Source organism: Thamnophis sirtalis, unplaced genomic scaffold (genome assembly GCF_051295495.1).
Source record: "Thamnophis sirtalis isolate CommonGarterSnake01/CBP01778 unplaced genomic scaffold, rThaSir2_p1.2 scaffold_2, whole genome shotgun sequence".
Taxonomy (NCBI): Eukaryota; Metazoa; Chordata; class Lepidosauria; order Squamata; family Natricidae; genus Thamnophis; species Thamnophis sirtalis.
This window is the reverse complement of record NW_028261382.1, coordinates 76,893,552-76,917,786: the sequence shown is the minus strand read 5'-3', so window position 1 is coordinate 76,917,786 and position 24,235 is coordinate 76,893,552. Positions and strand designations below refer to the sequence as shown.

Below are 24,235 nucleotides of genomic sequence, written 5' to 3'. Positions count from 1 at the left end.
GCTAAATGGCAATGAACTTGGTGGCTCCAAGAGCAATGGATACAATCAGAGGTGGTATTCAACCAGTTCGGACCGGTTCGCCTGAAACAGTAGCGGAAATTGTGGGTAGGCCCACTCATTCACCCCAGCTCTATGCTATCTCATTTAGGCATGTTTTTGAGGCTGGGTGCATGTGCAGAAGGTGCAAGCATGAGCAAAGCGCATGCGCAGAAGGCCGGGCACATGGACAGAAGGGGTTCATGCACCCGTAAAGCGGGCACGCACAGGGCAAAACAGTGGTAACAAAATGTGAAACCCACAGCTGGATACAATTAAATGCAAAAGTCGGACTCTAGAACCAGTTGGCATTGCATTCTATGGGTCCGGATGACTTCCATGCATGAGTGCAAATCATCATTTGAATTACTACAGATCATGGCTTTGAAGAGTCTAGTTTAGAAAGAATCTAGTTAGGAACTCTTGGTTACTACTTTAAAAAAATCCTATCAAAAAAAGGATCCAGTGTCCAATCACATTTTATACTGTAGAATTAGAGTTCCTGATGTATACCCAATGCATAAACATAGTTTTAGGGACCCAACCAGGTTTCCTATCTTATTTTACCTCATTTTTACATTTCAGTGAAATGTCCTCTCCCCACAAAATGAGTGTCCAGATACTGGAGAAAGTAAGTTCTCCCATTCTGTTTTGTGACTAACACCTATATTATGTATACCTTTGTAAATATTTATGCAGCTTTTACCAACATGCCATGCCATACCTTTCCATTATTATTTTTTGCTCCTGGACAAATTGTTCCATTAAAAAAAAAACACCTTCCATTTGAAGTATCCATCAATTGGGGGTTGTTGCAAAAGGTTAGTCATACAAAGGATGCTTAAAAATTAGTTGGTTGAAAGTAGATTCCTTTTAGTAGGAAGCTGACTCATAAGCCAAGTTCCATTACCTTCAGTTCAATCTAAGCATCTCTTAAATTTCTCTAAAAGCAAAGTTTGCTTTTAAGGTTATATGGATGTGGGACTTAATAAGCACTGTCCTGAAATCTTCCTCTTTTTGGATGAGGCAGAAAGAAAAACATCCTGTTTGGGTCAGTCCTTCTGAAAACACTATAACAGTTTTGCATCCTTTTAGTAGATTATTTTGACTGGTTAAGTGTCTTCACTCATTGTCTCTAATCTGGCATCTACTGCTACTATAATTGTCAGTAAGATACACATTTAAGAGAACTAGATTAATTAGAAATTGCTGTCCTAAATTAACCAAAAATATGTATAGGTATTCGGTGGTGCAAATATCTATTTCTATCTCTATCTCTATCTCTATCTCTATCTCTATCTCTATCTCTATCTCTATCTCTATCTCTATCTCTATCTCTCTATCTCTATCTCTATCTATCTATATCTATCTGTCTGTCTGTCTGTCTGTCTGTCTATCTATCTATCTATCTATCTATCTATCTATCTATCTATCTATCTATCTATCTATCTATCTATCTATCTATCACAGTGTGTGTGCGTGTGTGTGTGTGTGTGTGTATGTTCCAGCAAAACTCTGGAACGCTACGAGCAATTTCAATCAAACTTGGTACACACATGACTTACTCTCTGGAAACAAATACTGTGGGGGTAGGACACCTCTAACACCCCTCAGGGTATTTGTTCGGTTAAGATACAGCCTGTTGTGCCTTAAAATGGCTTCTACCGTACTGCCTTAAAATGGCTTCTACTGTACAGTGCTGTGGAGTTGCCATGGTAATGGCTTCACAGTACTCCACAAGGGGGCTCCCTCTGGTAAGAGGGAAAATCCAACATTAGAAATTAGACATTCATTCATGGAAGGAGGACTGGGATAAATAAATACCCGCGCAGTGTTGGGGTATCAGCTAGTTTAATTTAAAAAGGGTTTTCACATTTTTTTGGAGTTGCTCCTTGATCCTCTACACTGGTCCCTTCTTCACTGCACTGATGAAGCTGCCTCTCTCACATGATGTAAATACAAGTAGACCTCAATTTACGACTACAACTGAGCCCAAAATCAATGTTGCTAAGTGAGACATTTGTTAAGTGAGTTTTGCCCCATTTTACGACTTTTCTCACCATGTTTGTTAAGTGAATCACTGCAAGTTGTTAAATTAGTAACGCAGTCATTAAGTGAATCTGGCTTCCCCACTGACTTTGCTTCTCTGAAGGTCGCAAAGGGGGATCACGTGACCCCGGGACATTGCAAATCATCATAAATGTGAGTCAGTTGTCAAGCATCTGAATATAAATCACGTGATGTTGCAACGGTTGTTAAGTGTGGAAAAATGGTTATAAGTCCCTTTTTTCAATGCCGTTGTAATTTGAATGGTCACTAAATGAACTGTTGTAAGTGGAGTACTACCTGTAGAACATTATTGTTTTTGTTTGAGAATTGGTAGCAGGGACCTTTGTTTGACTTACTCACAGACTGAAAGCAGTGGAGAAATTAAAAGAATTGGAGGATTACCATATTACTAAGTGAAATTTGTGACTGCCGAGCAGAGCAATATTTATTGCCATCAATTATTTTTCATGAATAAGATAACATGTTCCCATAAAATATTTTTATGGCATTATATTTTCTATGCCCCACTTACCACCAGGTTGGATAAGGTTAAAAAATGAGTGATAAGTTCACCTTTTATTGTGCCCTATTAGAAGATAACATGAACATTTGACATAGGAGCCAAGGTGGCGCAGTGGTTAAATGCAGCACTGCAGGCTACTGCTAGATCAGCAGGTCAGCGGTTCAAATCTCACCGGCTCAGGGTTGACTCAGCCTTCCATCCTTCCGAGGTGGGTAAAATGAGGACCCAGATTGTTGGGGGCAATATGCTGACTCTCTGTAAACTGCTTAGAGAGGCCTGAAAGGCCTATGAAGCGGTATATAAGTCTACTGCTATTGCTATTGCTATTGCTATCATATGAGTGCTGTATTCAGTGATTTGTTCAAATCATTAACTTCCAAATGCCCATCCCCCAATTCTTACTGATGCATTATTTCATCCTCGCCAGTTCCCAGGATCTAACCTAAATCCCATAAATTCTGCTGAAGAGCTAAATCTCTACCGCCAAAGTTTAAATCACATCCATACGAAAGAAAATAAAAGAAAATTCCTACGAACAGTTAACTAGAGTAGCAAAGGGAAAGGTTCCACTTAGAAGTCATATATCAGGGGTTGGTTTCAACCGGTTCACGGCGGTCCCTGCAAACCGGTTGGTCGGCGAACCCGGAAGTAAGTAACTTCCGGGAACGGCGAAGGGCCCACCCACCCGCCCGTGCTCCTTACCCGGTTTTAACGAGTTCTGCGCTTCCACGAATGCGCAGGACGCATACAGCGCCTGCGAGATCCTCCAGGAGCAGCTGGAGCATCGCACAGACGCTAGTACGCATGTGTGCGCCGCACACGTGCACGAGGACACCGCCGGCCCCGTTCCAACCGAACTGGTTGGAACGGGGCAAGAAACCCACCCCTGTCATACATACATACATACATACATACATACATACATACATACATACATACATACATACATATATATATATATATATATATATATATATATATATGTGTGTGTATATGCCAAAATGGGGCAGGGGAGATCCCCACAAAGCCCCCCCCCCCGCCATTGTCAACTCGCAAAGCATTCCTGTCTTGCTCTCGAGTTGCCCTAGGAAAGGAGTGATGGGAAACCAATGAAACTGCATGGCAGCAAAAGACAGGTGCACATTCCATACTTATCCCTCTCAAGGCTGTATCCCAGGGTTACTTGAAGCGGCCGGAGGGGAGTGATCTCTACAACTGAGAAATTGCCCCATTGGTGAATGCAATTGGTGACACATCCTGGGGGGAGGGGGGGGAAATAGGGTCATGATTGGGGCCCTAAATTACATGAGGTCAGAGCTGGCTTTACTTGGGAATGTGCCAACATGAAGCTGCTAATAAATAACTGGATTTCTTTTGAAGCTTGGCTCGAGGCTCATGATTTCATTAGGGCATCCATCGGAACCCTGACGCCCGTGCCCTGGTTTAGCCATCCAGGCCTAAAATGGGGCATGGGGAAAGACTCATGCAGCCCCCCTTCCTCCATGCCCCATTTTGGTGGTCAGAGGCACCATGGGCCGGTCCTTTGCATTTTCCAGGCACTGCAGGCCAGATTTAAGCACCCTGTGGGCTGAATTTGGCCCACAAGCCTTGAGTTTGACACCCGTGCTCTACTATGATTTGTTTTTAAAAAATGAACTTTTCTGAAGTGGGCGGGCAGATCAAACACGAGAAGGAACACTTGAGGGAACACTGCTTTTAAGAGAGAACAACGGGTTTTAATATTCCTCTGCAGCATTGTTTCTGTGGCAACAGCATACACAGAAGGAGCCCAGAAAGAAAAACCAGAGGAAACCATCTAACTGCAGGAGGGGAGGGGGGAAATAGTTAAATGCGAAACTGCATTTCCATAGCAACTAGCCATACTCAGAAGCATCCAAATTAGTGGCTCCATTTCGAAGGGAGAAAATGTGAGCAACATTTCTAATGGGTCCGAATATTACCATCTTCCAGCTATTTGACTGGCCCTTTGGCTATGTTTTGAAATTGTTTTTACAGGACATCCTCGACTTAACGACCATTATTGGGATGAGAATTTCCATCGCTGAACAAGGTGGCAGTAAAGCAACCAAAGTTATGACTGTTTTGTCATGGTTGGAAAATAAATGGCTGCAATTGTTAAGTGAAACACAGAGTCGTTAAGCAAAGCTGGATTCCCCCCCCCCCTTGACTTTGCTCAAGTCAAAAATGGTGGCCACCTGATCCCAGAATGTTTCAACTATCATCAATACATCCCGGTTGCCAAGTGCCCAAATTATGGTCACTTTTATGAGTGTCTTTATAAGTTCAAAGAGTTATTAAATGAAAGGTGGTGTTGTGGCCCGCCAGCTGCCAGAGGAGCTGATGGCAGACTTGGATGATGAGGAACTTGGGGAGGAACTTGGGGCAGTTCTGGAGCCTGGGGAATGCTCTGATGGCTGCTCAGCGTCAGACACAGAGATAGAGCCAAGGCCATCCAACATTTCTCAGCCACCGGAGAGGCACCTGCCTTTGGAGGCTGAGATGAGTGAGGAGGAAGAACAGCTGGTCCCAGAGCAGTTAGGAGAGGAGAACAACGGAGGACAAGGAGTCGACTCAGGAAGCACAGCAAACATGTATGCTGAACGGCCCCTCCTTGTCTGTGGAATAAATAGAAGGAAAGGGGAGTGGTTGTCGTAGGAGACAACAGTTCGTGTTTCTGGAGATTTTGCCCATTGTGTTTCGTGCAACAAAGACTGCTTGCCAGAACTTAATTTGCAGCCTTTTGTTGGGAGCTCACAGTTTTGCAATTATCACAAGGAACTAATAAGGTCGCTGCAGTTAACTCCTTGCAGGACTTTTGCCTGGACTTTCGGTGGGTGAATGCAATTAATTCACAAGAGGTAAATAAAGAGGGGTTTTTATGACAAGGAGCCTGTTTCTTGTTTTTGCTAAGGCTGGGTCAGAACAGGAATTAAGTCAAGGACTACCTGTATCTGAAGACTACATCTTTGTTCAGGATCAGAGAAAGTTTCCTTTTCCAGCAGGTACTGTAACCAAAGTTAGCCTCCGGGATCAGCCAACTTCAGTCAGGGGAAGAGATCTGCTATGCCTGAGACCAATCGGGGTAAGAGATCTAGGAATTCCGAAACAGTGTACAACTGTAATTCCTAGCACCCTACACTCTGGGAAACGTCGTTCAGGTGACGGATTGGATCTTATCATTCCCGAACTGAATGAACAATTCTGGAAATCAGCCTGATTTCAAGCCCAAGTTTCCAATAAATCAAAGTTTAACAGATCTTGTTTTTCTCTCCCCCTGCTTTTTAAGAGTTGCTGGCAAATTTCCAGAGAACATTGTGGACTATAAAGGATTTTTTTTACCAGATTTATTTTCAGGCAAGCTGCGCAATACAGGTGTGGAATTCTAATTGCCATCAGCCCGAATAATGAGAGAATTCGATCTCATCAAACTCTAGCTTGGTTTAGAAACTACAATTCCCATGGTTCCCTGGGCTGGAGGAATCGCTAATAATAACCACCTTAAGGACATAGTATAGACATGCTCATAGGGGCTTCCAAAGAGGAATTACCATATTTTTCGCAGCATAGGTTCATCTTATGCACCTTTTCTCCCCCTAAAAGTGGGTGAAAATTTAGGTGTGTCTTATAGACTGAATATGGGCGTTTTTGGCCTCCCAAACACTCCACACGTCACATTTTCGCCCTCCCCTGCCTCCAGAAGCACTCTGCAGTGATCCTCAAGGCCCATTCTAGCCAAAAATGGTCCCGGTTTTGGGCTCCCAAGCCCTCTGCACATTGCATTCTTGCCCACCTAGGCACCCAGAAGCACACTGCAGTCCAAAAATAGGTGTTTTGGGTGAAAACAGGCCATGCGGAGCACAGCAGAGTGCATCTGGGGGCCGGGGGGGGGGGCAAAAATGAAACGCGCGAAGGCCAAAAACTATTTTTTTTGTTTTCCTCCTGTAAATTTAGGTGCATCTTATAATCTGAAAAATACAGGTAGGTTACATTGCTTACCCTTTATCCAAATGCTATTCAGATGTTTGGGTGTACAGTTTAAAGCCTTTTCAGAACATCACAATAATAAATAAACTTGTGGCTATGTTGGTCAGATTATGAAGGCAGCTATCCTTTGTATGGGGCTGTGGAGGAGAAGGTTGCATGCATGTAGTGCTGAAAATGCAACAATGACAATTTTAGGGAAATGGGGACAGCTTCGTCCACCAGAGTTGCAGTCCAACAGAGACCAAGTTGGAAGGATCCTAACTGGTGGGGATTGCTTCTAAGAAGGATCCAACAGGAATTTAAAAAAAAATTATAATCATGAAGCAAAAGAACGCTCAAGGAGAGACAAGATGTTATAATGATTTCTGCCCTACTCCGCACACCAACATTTATGCCACTCTAGAGACTCACCCGGTGTTTGAACTTGTTGGAGCTTTTATTTTCCTTCTTGTTCAAATCAATGAAGTAGTGGGTAACCCTATCCAGGTCTCCAACATCCATGGACCAAGAAATTCGAAAGGAGTCACAGGTGATATTGTTGATCTCGATGCTGTGTGGGGTGGACAACAGCTCCATGATCCAACCAATTTGGCTCCTGCAGTTGACACAGTGAAGAAAGGGTTATCCAGTTAAGATTTGCATCAACCTGTCAGTCCCAGGCCAAAGAACGACTTAGATTACAGGGGTATCAAATTGGCCACCAGCAGGCTGGATGCATCATGTGCAGGCCATGCCCACTCCAGCTGCGTGTAGGGGGAAACCGTCACGAAATTTGGTCACAAAGTTTGGCCTAGAACAATTGAGCCAAAGTTCAGTTCTTTCTTTGTTCATACCATACAGACAGGATCTTGCCAGATTAAACCTATACTACTGTATCCCTGATGGATCTACCTCCAGAGATTTTAGGGACTGGCTATCTTAAATCTCTATAATAGATATAAGGGTGAAGATGCTGGCCTATAAACCAGGAGATTGTATTTAACAGAGCAAAAGAGTTGGGAGGGACCTTGTACGTCATCTAGCGTAAACCCCCACCCAAGCAGGAGACCGTACACCATTTCTGACAGATGACAGTCCAGTCTCTTCTTGAAAGCCTCCAGGGATGAACTCCCACAACTTTCAAAGGCAACTTCTGTTCCATGGGTTGATTGTTCTCCCTGTCAGAAAATTCCTCCTTATTTCCAGGTTGAATCTCTCCTTGGTCAGTTTCCATCCATGATTCCTTGTCTAGCCTTCAGGTGCTTTGGAAAATCACCTCCTCTCTGTGGCAGCCCCCCAAATATTAGAACACTGATATCATGTCTCCCCTGGTCCTTCTCTTCACTAGACTAGCCATGCCCAGTTCCTGTAACCGTTCATCATCTGCTTTAGCCTCCAGCCCTCTAATTATCTTAGTTGTTCTTCCTCTGTCTCTAATCCAACTCTAGGTTGTGCTACCTCTTGTCCTATCCACGCAATGGAAAATGGCCAGTTCACTGTAGTCCATCACACCTCTTCCGCCTTTTATCTATCACACCCTCTCTGGAATGTGCACCTTCTGTCCTGGGAAAATGCCTGCCTCACTGTGGTCCATCTGATCTCCTCTCCTTGGTAGGCGCAGTTTATCACACAACCAGGACAAGGCGGGGAAGCGATCAGAAAAAAACAACCAATGCTGGATCAAGTTGATTTTGGAGGATTAATACATGCGAGGCCTAAACCATCCTGTCAGCATTCCGAGTAACGTATTCAAAGAAATTAGAACTCCCAGGGCAAAGAACGTTCCTCAAAGAACATGTTTATTGGATGCATTGTATTGGTACAGCTAGTGAAAACCTAAAAATTTCCTGCAGTTACCATGTAATTAAAAGAGCAAAGGTTTCCCTCCCCAGGTGTCAGATAGGTCACATTGTCCAATCAAAGCAGGTGGTGGGCTCCCTCGATCACTTCTGCTGCTCCTCCAACTGTCACCTGTTAGGTTAACCTTGGTTCCCATGGAAGAGCTCTTTATTTTGTCTACAAGACGTTCTAGCTTTTCCCCCCTCATCCTCTCCCCATAGTGTGTGGCACAACTATGAAGTTGGCTTCAGCCAGGTTTGGTGCAGAGTTGACACATCCTTTTTGACAAGTGGATGCTGAAAGTTCACACATATTTATGTGAAGAAAACAGTATTCCTGGCACCATTTTTTTTTCTTTTTCTCATTCTTGGGGAGACTCTGAAATCAAAAGGATGGGGAGGGGGGAAGTCTGCATGCGGTGGTCTTGACTCATGTCTCCACTAAAATAAAGAAAGGAACTTATTCCTTCTTATACTTCTCTCCTTCCTCCTTCCCAATCTGTTTTCTTTTGGGGTTAAATGCTTTCCATTGAAAGTTATTGCATAGAAGAGTTAATGGCTAGAGGAAAATGGGAAACTGTATAAAAAATAATAATTCCCAATGCATATTTGCACTGCATCTTGGGAATAGTGCAGAGGTGAATAACCATATGGGGCACCCTTTCTCCAACATTAGTGTTTTTCTCTTCTGGAAAATTCATAGGGGCTGGTGAACCTGCAGACTTTCTTGGGTTGAATGTGAAAGATAATCCCAATTCAGTTAAGAAGTTAAATTCAAAAAGACAGTAACTCAGCGCATTCAGTTCTTGTAAGTTTAAGTAATGGGGAGGTAGGAGACATATGAAAAGACAACTGCCTGTAATCCTGCATCCATGGAGTTTAACCACTGCTTCTTCTTTTTTCCCCTCAAAGTTTTTTTTTATTTCTTATTCTATTACATACATTCACATAATTATTATTATTCTTTACATTTGTCATTCTTACACATTTGTTGTTCCATTTAATAGGTTATAATATACAGTTTGGGTTGCTTTATTTACAATCCCTTCCGCCTGTTATAACCCCACCTTATTTTCCCTTTCTTTTCTCCCTCCCTCCCTTCTCCACTTCCTTCCTTCCTCCTCTCCTTCGCCTTCCTTCTTCCCTTACCACTCCCCTACTTCTACGCTTCCCCTTCCTACACTCTCTTTCTCTTCCTCTCCCTTCCATCCTCCTCTCCTTACCTCTTTCTTCCTTCCCTCCTCTTCCTCTCATTCTCCCCTCCTCTCTCCCTTTCTTTTTCTGTTGTTATAGGTGACTCTTTCAAATCTCAGTTTATGTTTTCTTGGGATGGTATGTCCACAAACCCAAGTATAGTTTAGTATCATTTCTTATTCCCTTACCTTCGCTAATCTATCCTATGTTATTTTCCCCCTTTATATCTTGCTTTTGAATATATACTTCTATATTTAGTATTTTCTTTTCTGTTTTCCCCCTCTTCCCCCCTCCCTTTCTCATTTGCATCGTCTGGATTCTGTATCTTCTCCATACTTTCTTTTCTAGCTTCCTTTCTCTCGCCAATTATAAAATTGTCCCCATGACTTGAAGTACACCTATTCCTCTTTATCTTTTATTTTCAGTGTCAATCTATTCATCTCTGCACAATCTAGTTTTTTCTCCTGTGTGCTGCTCCGGGAATCCAATCATGGGTTAACTTAGCCTTCTAGCCTTGAGACTGAGTATGCAAATATCAAAGTTACGCCTCCTCTGACTGGACTTCCGTTTCCTCCCCAGTCCTTATTACTCAGTCAAGCCTACGAGACTTATTTTCAACGCTCTCTTGATTAATTGCTAATATTTCAGGGTTAAGGATGAAATTACTTGGTTTTTCACTGTGGATTTCTTACTGGATTGGAGGTAAAGCGGCAGATTGCTGTCAGCAGATTCCTCCCTCGCTATTTCCCTTAAAGCGATATCGGATCGCTGCAGCTGGAGTGGGGCGTTCTCCGCCTGCCCTCCCTTATCATCAGCGCGCAAGGAAGCTGAGTCTCCCAGCGCTGCCACCCCTGCCGGATAGCACCCGCCCGCGGGCGCGGTCAGATCCAAGGCTTTGGCTTGTCGGAGCGGGTCTCCCCCCCTCCCCGCCTCCCTCCTTTGTGCCCTCGCTGGAGCGGCTGCCGGAGGATTACACGGATCGGCTGTTTGGGAATTTCCCCTGCGGTTCCTTTGAATTTCGCGCCTTTGAAGCCGGTGACCTTATTTGGAAGCGCTTTTCACGCATGCGCTCTAACGCCTGGGATGAGAAGGCAGATTTTGTTCGCGCGCTTGAGTCTGCGCACTGCTTCCGCCCCTCCCTTTTCCCTCACTCGAGTTTGCTGACTCAGGGAGGAGGTCGCTTCTCTTGGTCTCTGCTTCCACGTGGCGTTCTTGGCGAAGTGCTTTCAATTGCATTCCTTTGTCTCGCTGATTGAGCTCTTTCAAATTCATATCATGGCTGATCAATTGCAAGGTACTGTCCGGCCAGTTTCTGAGCCCCGCTCCCCTGGCGAGGGAGGGGCCAGCCCTGGGCCCAACAGGGCCGCGACCAGGGCCTCTACTAGTAGGCCTCGAGCCTCATCTACTGTTCGGGATAAGTCGCACAAGCGCAAGGACAAGGCCAAAGTTCCCCCCAAGGCATCTGGGGCTCCCATTTTTTCCCCTCCGGTTTTGGTTCAGCAGCCTGTGTCTCCGGTGAGGGTTGTTGAGCAGGGTTGGTCTCCTGATATTCAGCTTCCCCAGGGCCCTATTCCTGAGGTAGGGGCTTTCGGGCCTCGTTCTCCCCCAATTATTTCGGAGGCTAGTGGGGCTTCTCTTCGTTCACCTCCACGCGCTGGGCCCTCTGCCACGTTCACCCCCACAGCTGCAGGCCTCAGGCCTCTGGAGGGCCAGGATTTGGGCCTTTCTGCTGAATTCTACAGCATGATCTCAGAGGCTATTTCCAGAGGGGTGGATGCGGAATTAGCACGTAGATCCCAGGTCTCCAGGCCTACTCTGGCCTACTCAGGCCTGGCTCCCCAAGCAGTACAAGGGGATTCTTCCATTCTGCAAACTGATCCTCCTTCCCCTTTACACTCTGTGTTTAGCGCACAGTCTCCTTTAGTGGAGGAAGGTGAAATCCAGGATAGGGAACTCTCTGGTGACGAGGGCCTTCCTGTGGACCAGCCTCCGCCCCCTGGGCTTTTCAGGCACACTCTTTTCAAATCCCTGCTATATAAGGCCAAGACTACCACCCACATGGGGGAGGCAATTTCTGCAGAAAGTGCTGCTGTGGGCCTGGATGCCACCGAGCGGCTCTTTGCTGAGCAGGTGGCTCTGCAGGATTTTATCCCATCTCCCAAGCTTTTTCTTGATTTGATCCAAAAGCAGTGGGATGAGCCGACCGCGGTTAAGCCCCCTGGGTCTGGTGATAGGAAGCTTTTCACATCTTCCCCAGAGTTGGAGGCCCTCCTGCAGTTTCCCACAGTGGATGCTCCCATAGCTGCTCTTGCTTCACCGGCGTTAATTCCTTCTGAAATTTCGGAAGGATTGAAGGCCGAGGACCGCAAGGCCGAATCGGTCCTTCGCAAGACTCATCAGGCAGCAGCGTGGGCCTTGCGATCAGCCACTGCAGCTTCCTTCTTTAATAGGACTTCTTTAGTTTGGCTGAGACAGCTACAGGAAAGGCTGGATCCGGAGGAACTGCGCCTCCATCAGGATGTCACCAAACTGATAGCGGCCCTAGAGTTTTCTGCTGATGCCACCCTTAGCGCGGCAAAGTTTGCTTCCCGAGCCGTGGCTTCCAATGTGGCTTCTCGCCGTTTGCTCTGGCTCCGCCACTGGCAAGCTGATATCAAATCCAAGTGGCGTCTAGCATCCACGCCCTTTAAGGGCGGGGCCTTGTTTGGTTCAGTGCTGGATCCAATTCTCATTGAGACTCGGGACAGACGTAGGGTGCTTCCCTCCACAAGTGCCCGTGTGGCCAGAAGGCCACAGCCTTATGGTAGACGGCAGCCCTTTCGGTCTGGGGACTCGGGGTTTACCTCTGCCCCCTATGTCCCCAACTATACCAGGGGGTTCTCCCAGGCACAGGACCGTGGCCAGGACCGAGCCGGGGCCAGAGACAGGGGGCGCCAGCAGAGTCAGGCGCAGAGTAGACGGTCATTCCGAGGAGCGGGCAACCGATCCTTTCGCAGATACCGCTGACTCGCAGGAGGTAGGGCCCATAGGAGGACGTCTCTTGGCCTTCGCCCACCGGTGGGCGGAGCTCACGTCAGACGCCTGGGCCCTTCAAGTAGTGAGTTTGGGTCTCACGCTAGAATTTCTATCCATCCCCCCGAGGAGGTTCATCAGGTGCCCTGTGCCCAGGTGCCCGTCAAAGCGGCGCCTTATGGACACCGAGATATCTCATCTTCTCACCATCAGGGCCATAGAACAAGTTCCCAAAGGGCAGGGAGGCCTAGGGTTTTATTCCATCTTGTTCCTAGTACCAAAGAACTCCGGGGGATGGAGGGCAATCCTAGATTTGAAACAGCTCAATCAGTATATCAAATACCAAAAATTCAAAATGCACTCTCTGAAGAGCATATTGGCTTCCATCCGCCAAGGCGACATGATGACTTCCATAGACATCAAAGAAGCGTACCTCCATGTGCCCATTCATCCGGCACATCGGAAGTTCCTGCGGTTTCACTTCAACGGCCGTCATTATCAATACCGGGCCTTGCCATTCGGCCTTTCCTCGGCCCCGCGCACGTTCACCAAGCTTCTGGCAGTATTGGCAGCCTCCCTTCGCTCAATTCCAATACGCATCAATTGTTATTTGGACGACGTGTTGGTGCTGTCGTCCTCTCGAGATCAGGCCCTCCGAGACCTACAGGTCACGATGGACGCATTGCGGGACCATGGCTTTGTCCTCAATCTGCCCAAGAGCCACCTGCGCCCAACCACGTCCCTCCTTCATCTGGGAACCACCATCAACTCGATGTCGTGCGAGGTTTTCCTGTCCCCGGAAAGGAGGCAGAGCATATACCGCCTAGCGCATCATGCGCTATCCCATCGGCGAGTACCGCTGCTGTCGCTTTCCAAACTGCTAGGGAAGATGATCTCCTGCATCAGCGTGGTGCCCTGGGCCAGGTTCCATGCGCGTCCTCTCCAGTGGTTCCTGCTGCCCTTCCAAAGAGCGCATACCAGTCATTCCCACATCAAGGTGCAGCTCCCGGGCAAGGCCAGGCGGTCCCTGCATTGGTGGATGTCGTCCAGGCTCCTCAGGGGATGTCCATTCAAGGAGCCGGACCGAGTTCAAGTTACAACGGACGCCAGCTTATTCGGATGGGGGGCCCATGCCCTGGACAAGGTGGCCCAAGGTCGATGGTCGGATCAGGAGCTGGCGAACAGCATAAACTGGCTGGAGTTGCGGGCCATCCGTCTGGCTCTCCTGGAATTTCGGGACATTGTATCTCATCACCATGTGTTAATCCTGACCGACAATGTGGCCTCCAAGGCTCACATCAACCGCCAAGGGGGAACGCAGTCCAGAGCTCTGATGCTGGAAGCGGAAAGGTTGTTCCATTGGGCGGAGCCCAGGCTCTCATCGATTCGGGCGGAGCACATCTCGGGCGAAGCCAACACTCAGGCGGACTGGCTGAGCAGAGCGACTGTGGATCAGGGGGAGTGGCAGCTCCACCCCATTCTCTTCCAGGAGCTCTCTCGCCGCTTCGGCCTGCCCGAGGTGGATCTGTTCGCTCACCCGCACAACGCACAACTTCCCCGGTTTTACTCCCGATACCAGGCTCCGGGGGCGGAGGGGGTAGACGCTCTACGCAGCCGTTGGCCGGCCGGCCTTCTCTATGCCTTTCCTCCTCTCCCGATCCTTCCGTCGGTCATTCAGAAGATCTTGACAGAACAGGCGGAAGTGCTGCTGGTCGCTCCAATGTGGCCCAGACGTCCCTGGTACGCAGACCTCGTCCATCTGTCCGTTTCGCGTCCTTGGAGGATCCCGGACGACAAGATTCAGCTCCACCAAGGGGCTCTCCGGCACCCGGACCCTCAGCTGTTGCAGTTAGCCGTGTGGCACGTGAGCGGGAGATGCTAGCGGCCCTCCACTATTCAGACGAAGTCATCTCTACAATTCAAGCGGCCCGTCGCCCGTCGACTACCCGTATTTACGAAGCTACCTGGCAGGCCTTCTGCCGCTGGTGCCGACGCACCGGGGTCGATCCCATCAAGGCCTCGGTGCCCCAGGTTCTGGATTTCTTGCAGTCCGGCCTCAACAAGGGGTTGGCACCAAACACACTTCGCCGGCAGGTCACAGCCTTGTCAACGGTGGTCGGGGGTGGCCAAGGCCGCTCCTTATCCCAGCACTTGCGAGTTCGAACCTTCCTTAAGGGTGCTTCCAACTTACGACCGCCGACGGTACATCGTTATCCCACGTGGGATTTGACCTTGGTTCTCAGGGCCCTTACAGCTGCCCCCTTTGAGCCTCTACATTCCATCAGCCTCCGCTTGCTGACACTCAAGACGGCTTTCCTGGTGGCCATAACATCGGCCAGGAGGGTGTCGGAGCTAGCAGCCCTTTCGGTTCGTGCAGATCTTTGCATCTTCCACCCGAACAAGGTAGTGCTTCGTTTGGATCCGACCTTTCTTCCAAAGATAAACTCGTTGTTTCACAGAACTCAAGAACTTGTCCTGCCGGACTTTTGTCCTCACCCGTCTCATCCGCGGGAACGTCAGTGGCACCATCTGGATGTGCGCAGGGCTCTTCGTCGCTATGTGAAGCGCACGGCGTCGTTCCGAAGATCGGAGGCCCTGTTCGTCTCCTTCCAGCCATCTTCAATGGGACAGAAGGTGTCCTCCCACACCATCGGCCGATGGTTGAAAGCTTGCATTGCGTTGGCGTATGACACCCACTCCAGACCGGTTCCAAGGCGAATCACTCCTCATTCCACCAGGAGTGCGGCCACCACAGCGGCCTGGGCGACGCAAGCGTCTGTGGAAGAGATTTGCAGGGCGGCCACTTGGGCATCCCCCTCGCCTTTTATTCGCCACTACAAGATTGATGTCTTCGCCTCGGCCGAGGCGTCCTTTGGGCGGAGAGTGTTGCAAAGGGTCCTTCCGTCTGCGGAGGAGCCTGACCAGCCTAGCTCCCGCCCTGGGAGTTCATTGCTTTGATATATCCCATGATTGGATTCCCGGAGCAGCACACAGGAGAATGACCGTTGTCTTACCTGAACGGTCCTTCTATGGGTGCTGCGAAGGGAATCCAAACCCGCCCGCAGCTTCGGCTGGTCAGGGCTCCATTTGACTGTGACTCTCTGACTTGTTACTGACTGGACTTGACTCCGTAGTGCCGGATGACTTGCGGCTTGTTTGAGGATTGACATAATGCTTCTTCGGTGGACTTCGTAATAAGAACTGGGGAGGAAACGGAAGTCCAGTCAGAGGAGGCGTAACTTTGATATTTGCATACTCAGTCTCAAGGCTAGAAGGCTAAGTTAACCCATGATTGGATTCCCTTCGCAGCACCCATAGAAGGACCGTTCAGGTAAGACAACGGTCATTTTATTACCTCTTCATCTGTTGGTAACTTATTTAATTTCCAATTTTGAGCAAGTGCAATTCTCTAGTTACATATATAATAAAATAAGTATCCTCTTTCTTATGTTTCTCTGGGAGAATGCTTCTGAAGACATTCAAATGTAATCCACCAAGGCAGCTTTGCAATGATATCAGTCCATAACTGCTATTTGTTTGTTCCTGGGCTGAATCAATGCATTCTGAGAGCCACCTGAAGAACAGGTGCCCCCCCCACACACACACACAAACAGAGCAGATGTTTTGAGAACAATGGACAGCAAACAGAGGCTTTACAGGAAGAGGAATATTTTCAGTTGGAAGTCTAGGCAAAATAATCAAGCGATGGTTTGCAGCAAAGGATGTAAAACATGCGAAGTAAGCTACAGAATCCTATCTAGTTTTCTGTGAAGGCTGAATTAGCCGGTTTGTGTAACATTCTTAGGAATGAAACATGGGAACTCTATTTCTATCACGTAGATAGCAATTTGACGGCTATCGTTGTGCAAAAACACCAACAATAATATCATTTTGCCAGAGGCCACAACTTTGGTTAAATCTAGACAGCAGACTAAAAAGCAGAGACATTACCCTGCCAACAAAAGTGTGTCTAGTCAAGGCTATGGTTTTCCCAGTTGCAATGGATGGCTGTGGAAGTTGGACCATATGAAAGGCTGAGCACCAAAGAATTAAGGTCTTTGAACTCTGGTGCTGGAGAAGACTCCTGTGAGTCCCTTGGAATGTAAGGCGATCAAACCGGTCAGTCGTAGAGGAGATCAACCCTGACTGCTCTTTAGAAGGCCAGATCCTGAAGAGGAAACTCAAATACTTTGAACACCTAATGAGAAGAAAGGATACACTGAAGAAGAGCCTAATGCTGGGAACGATGGAGGGCAAAAGAAGAAGGGGATGACAGAGAATGAGGTGGCTGGATGGAGTCACTGAAGCAGTCGGTGTGAGCTTAAATGGACATCGGGGGATGGTAGAGGACAGGAAGGCCTGGAGGAACATTGTCCATGGGTTCAAATGGGTCGGACACGACTTCACAACTAACCACAATGTTGTACCTATCAAAACTGCAGTCGGCATGCAGATAACATTTATACGATTGGGTGGAATAAATCTCACTGATGCATATTGCACGGGAGTGAAACAATAGAAGCAAGGCGTTAATTTGGAAGATGGTAATGCCTGCCGCAAAGATATATGGAAGTGAGTGAAAGTGATGTGTTTGTACCTTCTATGTGTCCAGATCCAACATGAAGATCTAATACCCACCAAAGCTTTGCATGATATAAGACATCATCTTATAATAATTTGACTTACAATACTGATGGCAAAAAGATACTGATGGCAAGAAGATAATTAACACTGAAAAACTGGTTGGCAGTAACTAACCATACTAAAACATACAGTAACTGTCGATAGTTTGAATTTGCTAAACTTAGATGACAGGCATCTAAGGGTGAAGAAAGTGAGGTACTAATTCCACTCTATAAAGATGTTGAGACTCTAGAAAATGTGCAGAGAAGAGCAACCTAGATGATGAGAGGACTGGAGATTAAAACATATGAAGAATGGTTATAGGAACTGGGCATAGCTAGTCTAGTGAAGAGAAGGATCAGGAGAGACATGATAGCAGTCTTCCAATATTCGAGGGGCTGCCACAGAGAAGAAGGGGTCAAGCTATTTTCCAAAGCACCTGAAGACCAGACAAGGAATAATGAATGGAAACTGATCAAGGAGAAATTCAACCTAGAAATAAGGAGAAATTTTCTGACATAACAATCAAACAATGGAACAGAAGTTCTCTTCAGAAGTTGTAGGAGTTTCATCACTTGCAAGCTTTCAAGAAGAGACTGGATTGTCATCTTTCAGAAATGGTGTAGGGTCTCCTGCTTGAGTGGGATATTGGACTAGATGACCCACAAGATCCCTTCCAACTCTGTTAATCTGTTAAATCAGGATGGTAACAATGATTTGTCAAAGTTCCTCCTCTTCTTTATGTGCTACAGCAGGGGTGTCCAACCTTGGCAACTCTAAGACCTGTGGCCCCCCAGAATTCACCTTCAGCCAATCATCTTTTCACTCCATGTGTCTCTACTATCTGTATTCAAAGGAGCTACTCCGTCAGACCCTAGCTCTGAATCTCAAGATAATATGGACAAAATATAAAATGAAAACACTATTGATAGGAACCCCTGTGGTGGTTGCTACTCCAGGCTGTTGCTAGGATACTAAATATCCTCAAAACTGTAGAAATGGTGGTGGATTTTAGAAGAACCCTCTTACAATACTAGACAATACAATATCAACAGCAGAGACCTTCAAGTTTCTAGGTTCTATCATATCTCAAGACTTAAAATGGACACCTAACATCAAAAATGACATCAAAAAAAGCACAACAAAGAATGTTCTTTCTGCGCCAACTCAGAAAACTCAAACTGCCCAAAGAGCTATTGATTCTGTTCTACAGAGGAATGATTGAGTCTGTCATCTGCACCTCCATAACTGTCTGGTTTGGCTCTGCAACCCAACAAGACAGACACGGACTTCAGATGATAATTAGAACTGCAGAAAAAACAATGGCTACCAACCTGCCTTCCATTGAGGACCTGTACACTGCACGAGTCAAAAAGAGGGCTGTAAAGATATCTACTGACCCCTCGCATCCTGGACATCAATTGTTTCAACTTCTACCCTCAAAATGAAGCTATTGCGTACTCCACACCAGAACAACTAGACACAAGGACAGTTTTTTCTTGAATGCCATCACTCTGCTTAACAACTAATTCCTACAACACTGTCAATAATTTACTAAGAATATATTACTATTGTTCTTCTCTTCCTTCCTGGTATCTATCTCTCCCCATTTATGACTATAATCATGTTGCTTGTATCTTTCAATTTATATTGTTTTTATTGTTTACTAGTATGATTTGATAGCTTATTAGTAACCTTGACTGTCACTAAGTGTTGTATCTTTTTATTCTTGATGAATGTATTTTATTCTCCTTATGTACACTGAGAGCATCAAAGGCAAATTCCTTGTGTGTCCTATCACACTTGGCCAATAAAGAATTCTATTCTATTCTATTCTATCCTATCCTACCCTACCCTACCCTACCCTACCCTACGCTATGCTATTCTAAACAAGCAGGAAGGTTATTAGTTCTCAAAAGTTTCTAGAAGTAGTTGGATAGATAGATGGTGGGAGAAGGAAATGTTTCTAGATCCATCACAGATACATGGGGCCTCTGAAGCCAAGAATGGTCTTCAACTTGGCTTAGAAAACTGCTCTAGCTGAGGTTGGACAGGGATCATTTGATGTTATTGTGAATACCAGAACTGTTCAAGCCAACTTGGAAGTTGCCATCAGAGCAAAATGTATTTATTGCATTATTAATGATTTAGTCATATGATTAATGCCTGCCAAGAACATACTATAGGGCGCACATAGGCTGCCAGAGTGCCATGCCTACATCAATATGTTTGTTTTGATATTTGAAGGCTTGAGGGTGAAATATCTAAGTTTGGGTTGACTTAAACAGTGTTTTCAGTCAAAAACAAAATGAAAAAAGGACTAGCCAAATGATTATTTCATGCATAGAAGTCTTTTTTGTTGTTGCTGTTGTTCATTCTGCTCTTCACCTCATTGCATACTTGGTTGTTGCAATGATTTATACCTGTTAGTCAGATTAAATATTTAGTAACCATTTGTGCAAGACAAGCTATTATATGTTAATCTTTATTGTTTTTGGCAAGAACTTGGTAAGGAGGTCTTTTTGGCAAGGATGGGTTTGATACCATTATCCTAATGTCTATCACACTACATACGAAATAATTTATCCAGCCTATATAATTCTATATTAATACACATGTTTTATTGAGATATATTCATGGAAGATCTTTTACTCTCTCTCCCCACCCCCCACTTTATCCAACATCTCTTGCCCGTATCAGAACTTTTAATCTTTTTTTTTTTTGCCTCCCATATTCTTCTCTTAAATCTTTTACTCCATCTACTTCTAGGTCTATATTCTGACTATGCAATCTAACTTTTTCTCCCCTCTGTATCATTTCCCACTGTCTAATTTTAAAGCTAACTGTTCTAGCCCCTATCTCTTTTCCCCAGGCAAGAATGGGTTTGAGAAAGTAGCAATTTAAAGGAGGGGTATTCTTCATACAGGGGTGCAATGGTTCAGTGATTAAAGACACAAACCTGGTCAGTTGGAGAGCTGATGACCTATGTTTGAGTCCCGAGCTCCGTGCAACAGGGTGAGCTCCCACTACTTGACCCAGCTCCTGCCCACCTAGGAGTTTTAAAGCATGCAAATGCAAGTAGATAAATAGGTACCACTTCAGTGGGAAGATATTAGCGTTCCATGCTTCGGCATATAGTCAGGTTGGCCAGTGGTGGGATTCAATTTTTTTACTACTGGTTCTGTGGGTGTGGCTTGGTGAGTGGGCGTGGTTTAGTCAGCATGGCTTGATGGTTGTGGCAGGGGAAGGATACTGCAAAATCTCCATTCCCTCCCCAGTCCAGGGGAAGGTTCTGCAAAATCTCCATTCCCTCCCCACTCCAGGGGAAGGAAACTGTAAAATGCCCATTCCCTTCTGATCAGTTGGGACTTGGGAGACAGAGAATAGATGGAGGTGAGGCCAGGCAGAGGTGGTATTTATCGGTTCTCCGAACTACTCAAAATTTCCACTACCAGTTCTCCAGAACTGGTCAGAACCTGCTGAATACCACCTCTGATGTTGGCCACATGATCACAGAAATATCTTTGGACAATGCTGGCTCCCTTGGCTAAGAAACTGAGAAGTGCCCGGTGCCCTAGAATCAGAGACAACTAGACAGTGGAAATCTTTAACGTTTATTCTTCATAGAGGCATTTAAATTCTGGAATTATTTCCTCTCTGCACACTTACAGTTTGACCTCTAATTTTTTGCTCTCAAGATGAAGTCTACTTCCAGGTCTTTGGTAGAATCTGTGTTTTTACGTAGCCTCTCAAAGTTTTGTTGTTACCTTGCTTCTTGTACAGGGCCTTATGGTTCTAAACACCTGTAATTCCACACAGCCTGATTGCTTATATTCTATTTTTAATCCCTGCCTTTTGACGATTTTATAACAAAAAAGAGAGAGAGGCAACTCCTGCAGTTTAATTACCAACCAAACCAGCTGCCTTCTCAAAGAAGGAAATCGAGTTGAGCGTGATTTGCCTGAAGTAATCTCTGTTGGCTGCTTGTAATTATCCAATTGTCTTCTATGTGCTTACAAATGGATTGCTTTATGATTTATTTTAATCACTTGCCAAGGGTGGAACTTGATTAGCAACATGTATGGATGGAGCTGTGTTTGCGTGTCCACCCACATTTCCAGCCTTGCCAAATGAAATGGAGTCTTAGTAAGGCTGTTTTCGGGGTGGGGAAAAGGAGCAAAAAAGAGCTAGCTTTTAACCTTTGGAGAGTTGATGCTGTCACACATTGACTGCCACAACTGCCAAGCAAGCAGGAAAATGCAGACAGTATTGCTTCTTAAATAATGTCATTTGCAACTCTTTCCCACAGACATACTTGGGATTTGTTCGGTTGGTTGTTCTTCTTTAGCCGAGGTGGCGCAGTGGTTAAATGCAGCACTGCAGGCTACTTCAGCTGACTGCAGTTCTGCAGTTCGGCTGTTCAAATCTCACCGGCTCAGGGTTGACTCAGCCTTCCATCTTTCCGAGGTGGGTAAAATGAGGACCCGGATTGTTGTTGGGGGCAATATGCTGACTCTGTAAACCGCTTAGAGAGGGCTGAAAGCCCTATGAAGCGGTATATAAATCTAACTGCTATTGCTATTGCTATTTTTTTTAAAAATGGCGGAGATGGAATAGAGGCAGAGAATTCCCAGGAGAATAATCTTTTAAGAATTATTAAAAGAGATGTGTGACTCTTGTAAGAGATTCCTGTAAGAATAATCTTGAGCAGGGGTCGGCAACCTTAAACACTCAAAGAGCCATTTGGACCCGTTTCCCACAGAAAAGAAAACACCGGGAGCCACAAAACCCTTCCTTGACTTATTTCCTGAGTGGCCACAAACCAGCATATGTAGTTAAATTAAACGTTCTGTTTTCTTTTGCAACTTTTCTTTTATTGAATTTATCCATGGTTGGCCTACTGGGGTTTGAAAAGCTCAATAAATCGCATGCTGACGAGTGTCGCACATTGGTGGTTGTGACACATATTCTGAGCGACAGGGAGCCACAGCAGAGGGATGAAAGAGCCACATGCAACTCCAGAGCTGCAGGATGGCCGACCCCTGATCTTGAGCAACAGGGGGAAGAGCTACAAGCAAGGCCATGGTCAGATAAGGGAAATCTAATCCCAAGAGCAGAAATGTAATTTGGGAAAGCGTTGCAGACTTAACCCTCTCCAGTTCTCCTGTAGATAAAGGAAGGTAGAGGGGAGGCGCTTTCAAACTTGCAAAATTCTTTTCCTTACTATCTAGGAAGTTAGCACCCACCCCTCTCCTAGAAGAATGAAATATTTTAGGAAATATTAAAAGGGCAGAATATTTCCCCTAAAAGGGAGGCAGAAACTCACCCCCCACCTCAACCAGAGCTGGTATTCAGCAGTTTCTGATCAGTTCTGGAAAACCAGTAGTGGAAATTTTGAGTAGTTTGGAGAACTGGTAAATACTACCTCTGGCTGGCCACCCCCCTATCTATTCTCTGCTTCCCGATTCTCAGCTGATTGGGAGGAAATGGGGATTTTGCAGTAACTTTCCCCTGGAGTGGGGAGGGAATGAAGATTTTACAGTATCTTTCCCTTGCCATACCCACCAAGCCACACCCACAGAACTGGTAGTAAAAAATGTTGAATCCCACCACTGCCCCCCCCCCACATTTCTCAGTGGGCCATTAAGGCCTGGGTCAGACTATTCTACATAACAAAGATCTACCTCCTTCAGGCAGAGCCATAATAGGAAACCCAAAGCACTTTCATTATATCATCACCCAGCAAGTGTCAACCAAGCCTATGAGTCAGGACAGCCTACAGATGGCCCCATGGGAGTCTGACAACCAATCAGAATAAAAGCTCAAGTTCAAAGCCCTCAAGCTATGTGGTCCTGTCCATCGTTAAAACCATCTTTCCAAGCAGTCTCCATGGTTTCCAGTGTCTTTCTTCCCACTTGGGCTTGAACCCAGATGGACATTTCTTCCAACAAAATAAAATTAATTTTAGTATCCACAACTTTGGTTTCCAAGTCTGGCCAATCTTAAAGGAGTAACAGGACTGGAAAAGCAAAGTCTCCCAAATCAACAGTTAAGGCCACAGAAGCAAAAAGACCAAAATCAGACACGGACGATTATCCAAACACGAATTAACACATATCTAATATCAGCAAGAAGATGAAGAGATGTAGAATTTGAATCTTACTGTGGAACTTCCCTTGTCAAAGGCCAGTTAGGAAGGTCACAAAATGGTGATCACGTGACCTTGGGATCCTGCCAATCATGCTTGGTTGCAAAGCACCCGAATTTCGATCCCATGACCATGGGGATTCTGCAATGTCCTAAGTGCGAGGACTGGATGTAAGCCACTTTTTCTCAGTGCTGCCGTAACTTTGAGCAGCCATTAAATGAATGGTTATAAATCAAGGACTACTCATCATAGGATCCTATCCAAGTTTTGTCCTTAAGGGTAAGTTTGAGTTCTATTCTTGGATAACGTTTTGATAAGCAGTTTGCTATAAACCTGTTATGGCCTGCCAGTGGCCAATGGAGCTGGCAGCAGATTCGGACAGTGAGGAAGTTGGGGAGGAACAGGGGCCAGTCCTGGAGTCTGGGGAAGGCTCTGATGAGGGCCTGTGTCAGAGGCAGAGAGGGGGCCAGGGCCATCTGGCAGTTATCAGCTGCCTTCAGAGTCAGACATCAGTGAGGCAGATGAACAGCTGGACCCTGTTCCCAGGAGCTGCCAGGAGAAGGGAGCAGCTAAGGAACAAGGGTCGACTCGGGAGTAAAGGCACAGGTGGACGGTGAATGGCCCCTCCCAGAGGGAATAAAGAGGAGTGAAAGGGGAGGGGAGTTTGCAGGAGACAATGAGTTCAATCCATTAGGGTGAAGATCTGTTCCTGACTGCTTGTCAAGTAATTGCTGCTACAGCGTGGTGTTTGGAAGATATCGGCCTGGCAGCTCTCCAAGCCTGATAAAGGCCTATAGTGGTGAAATCTTTTGAAAGACTGTTGCCTGG

At 46.1% G+C, this 24,235-nt stretch overlaps 1 protein-coding gene across 1 annotated transcript in view; it reads right to left on the bottom strand.

The window, feature by feature from the left end:
* PHYHIP (phytanoyl-CoA 2-hydroxylase interacting protein) overlaps positions 1-24,235 on the bottom strand; it is a 75,235-nt gene that overhangs the window by 18,157 nt on the left and 32,843 nt on the right. The window contains exon 2 of the mRNA XM_014061323.2: positions 7,025-7,208. Within this exon, the coding sequence (XP_013916798.1) occupies positions 7,025-7,189 (165 nt within the window). The 5' untranslated portion in view covers positions 7,190-7,208. The remainder of the gene's footprint in view (positions 1-7,024; positions 7,209-24,235) is intronic.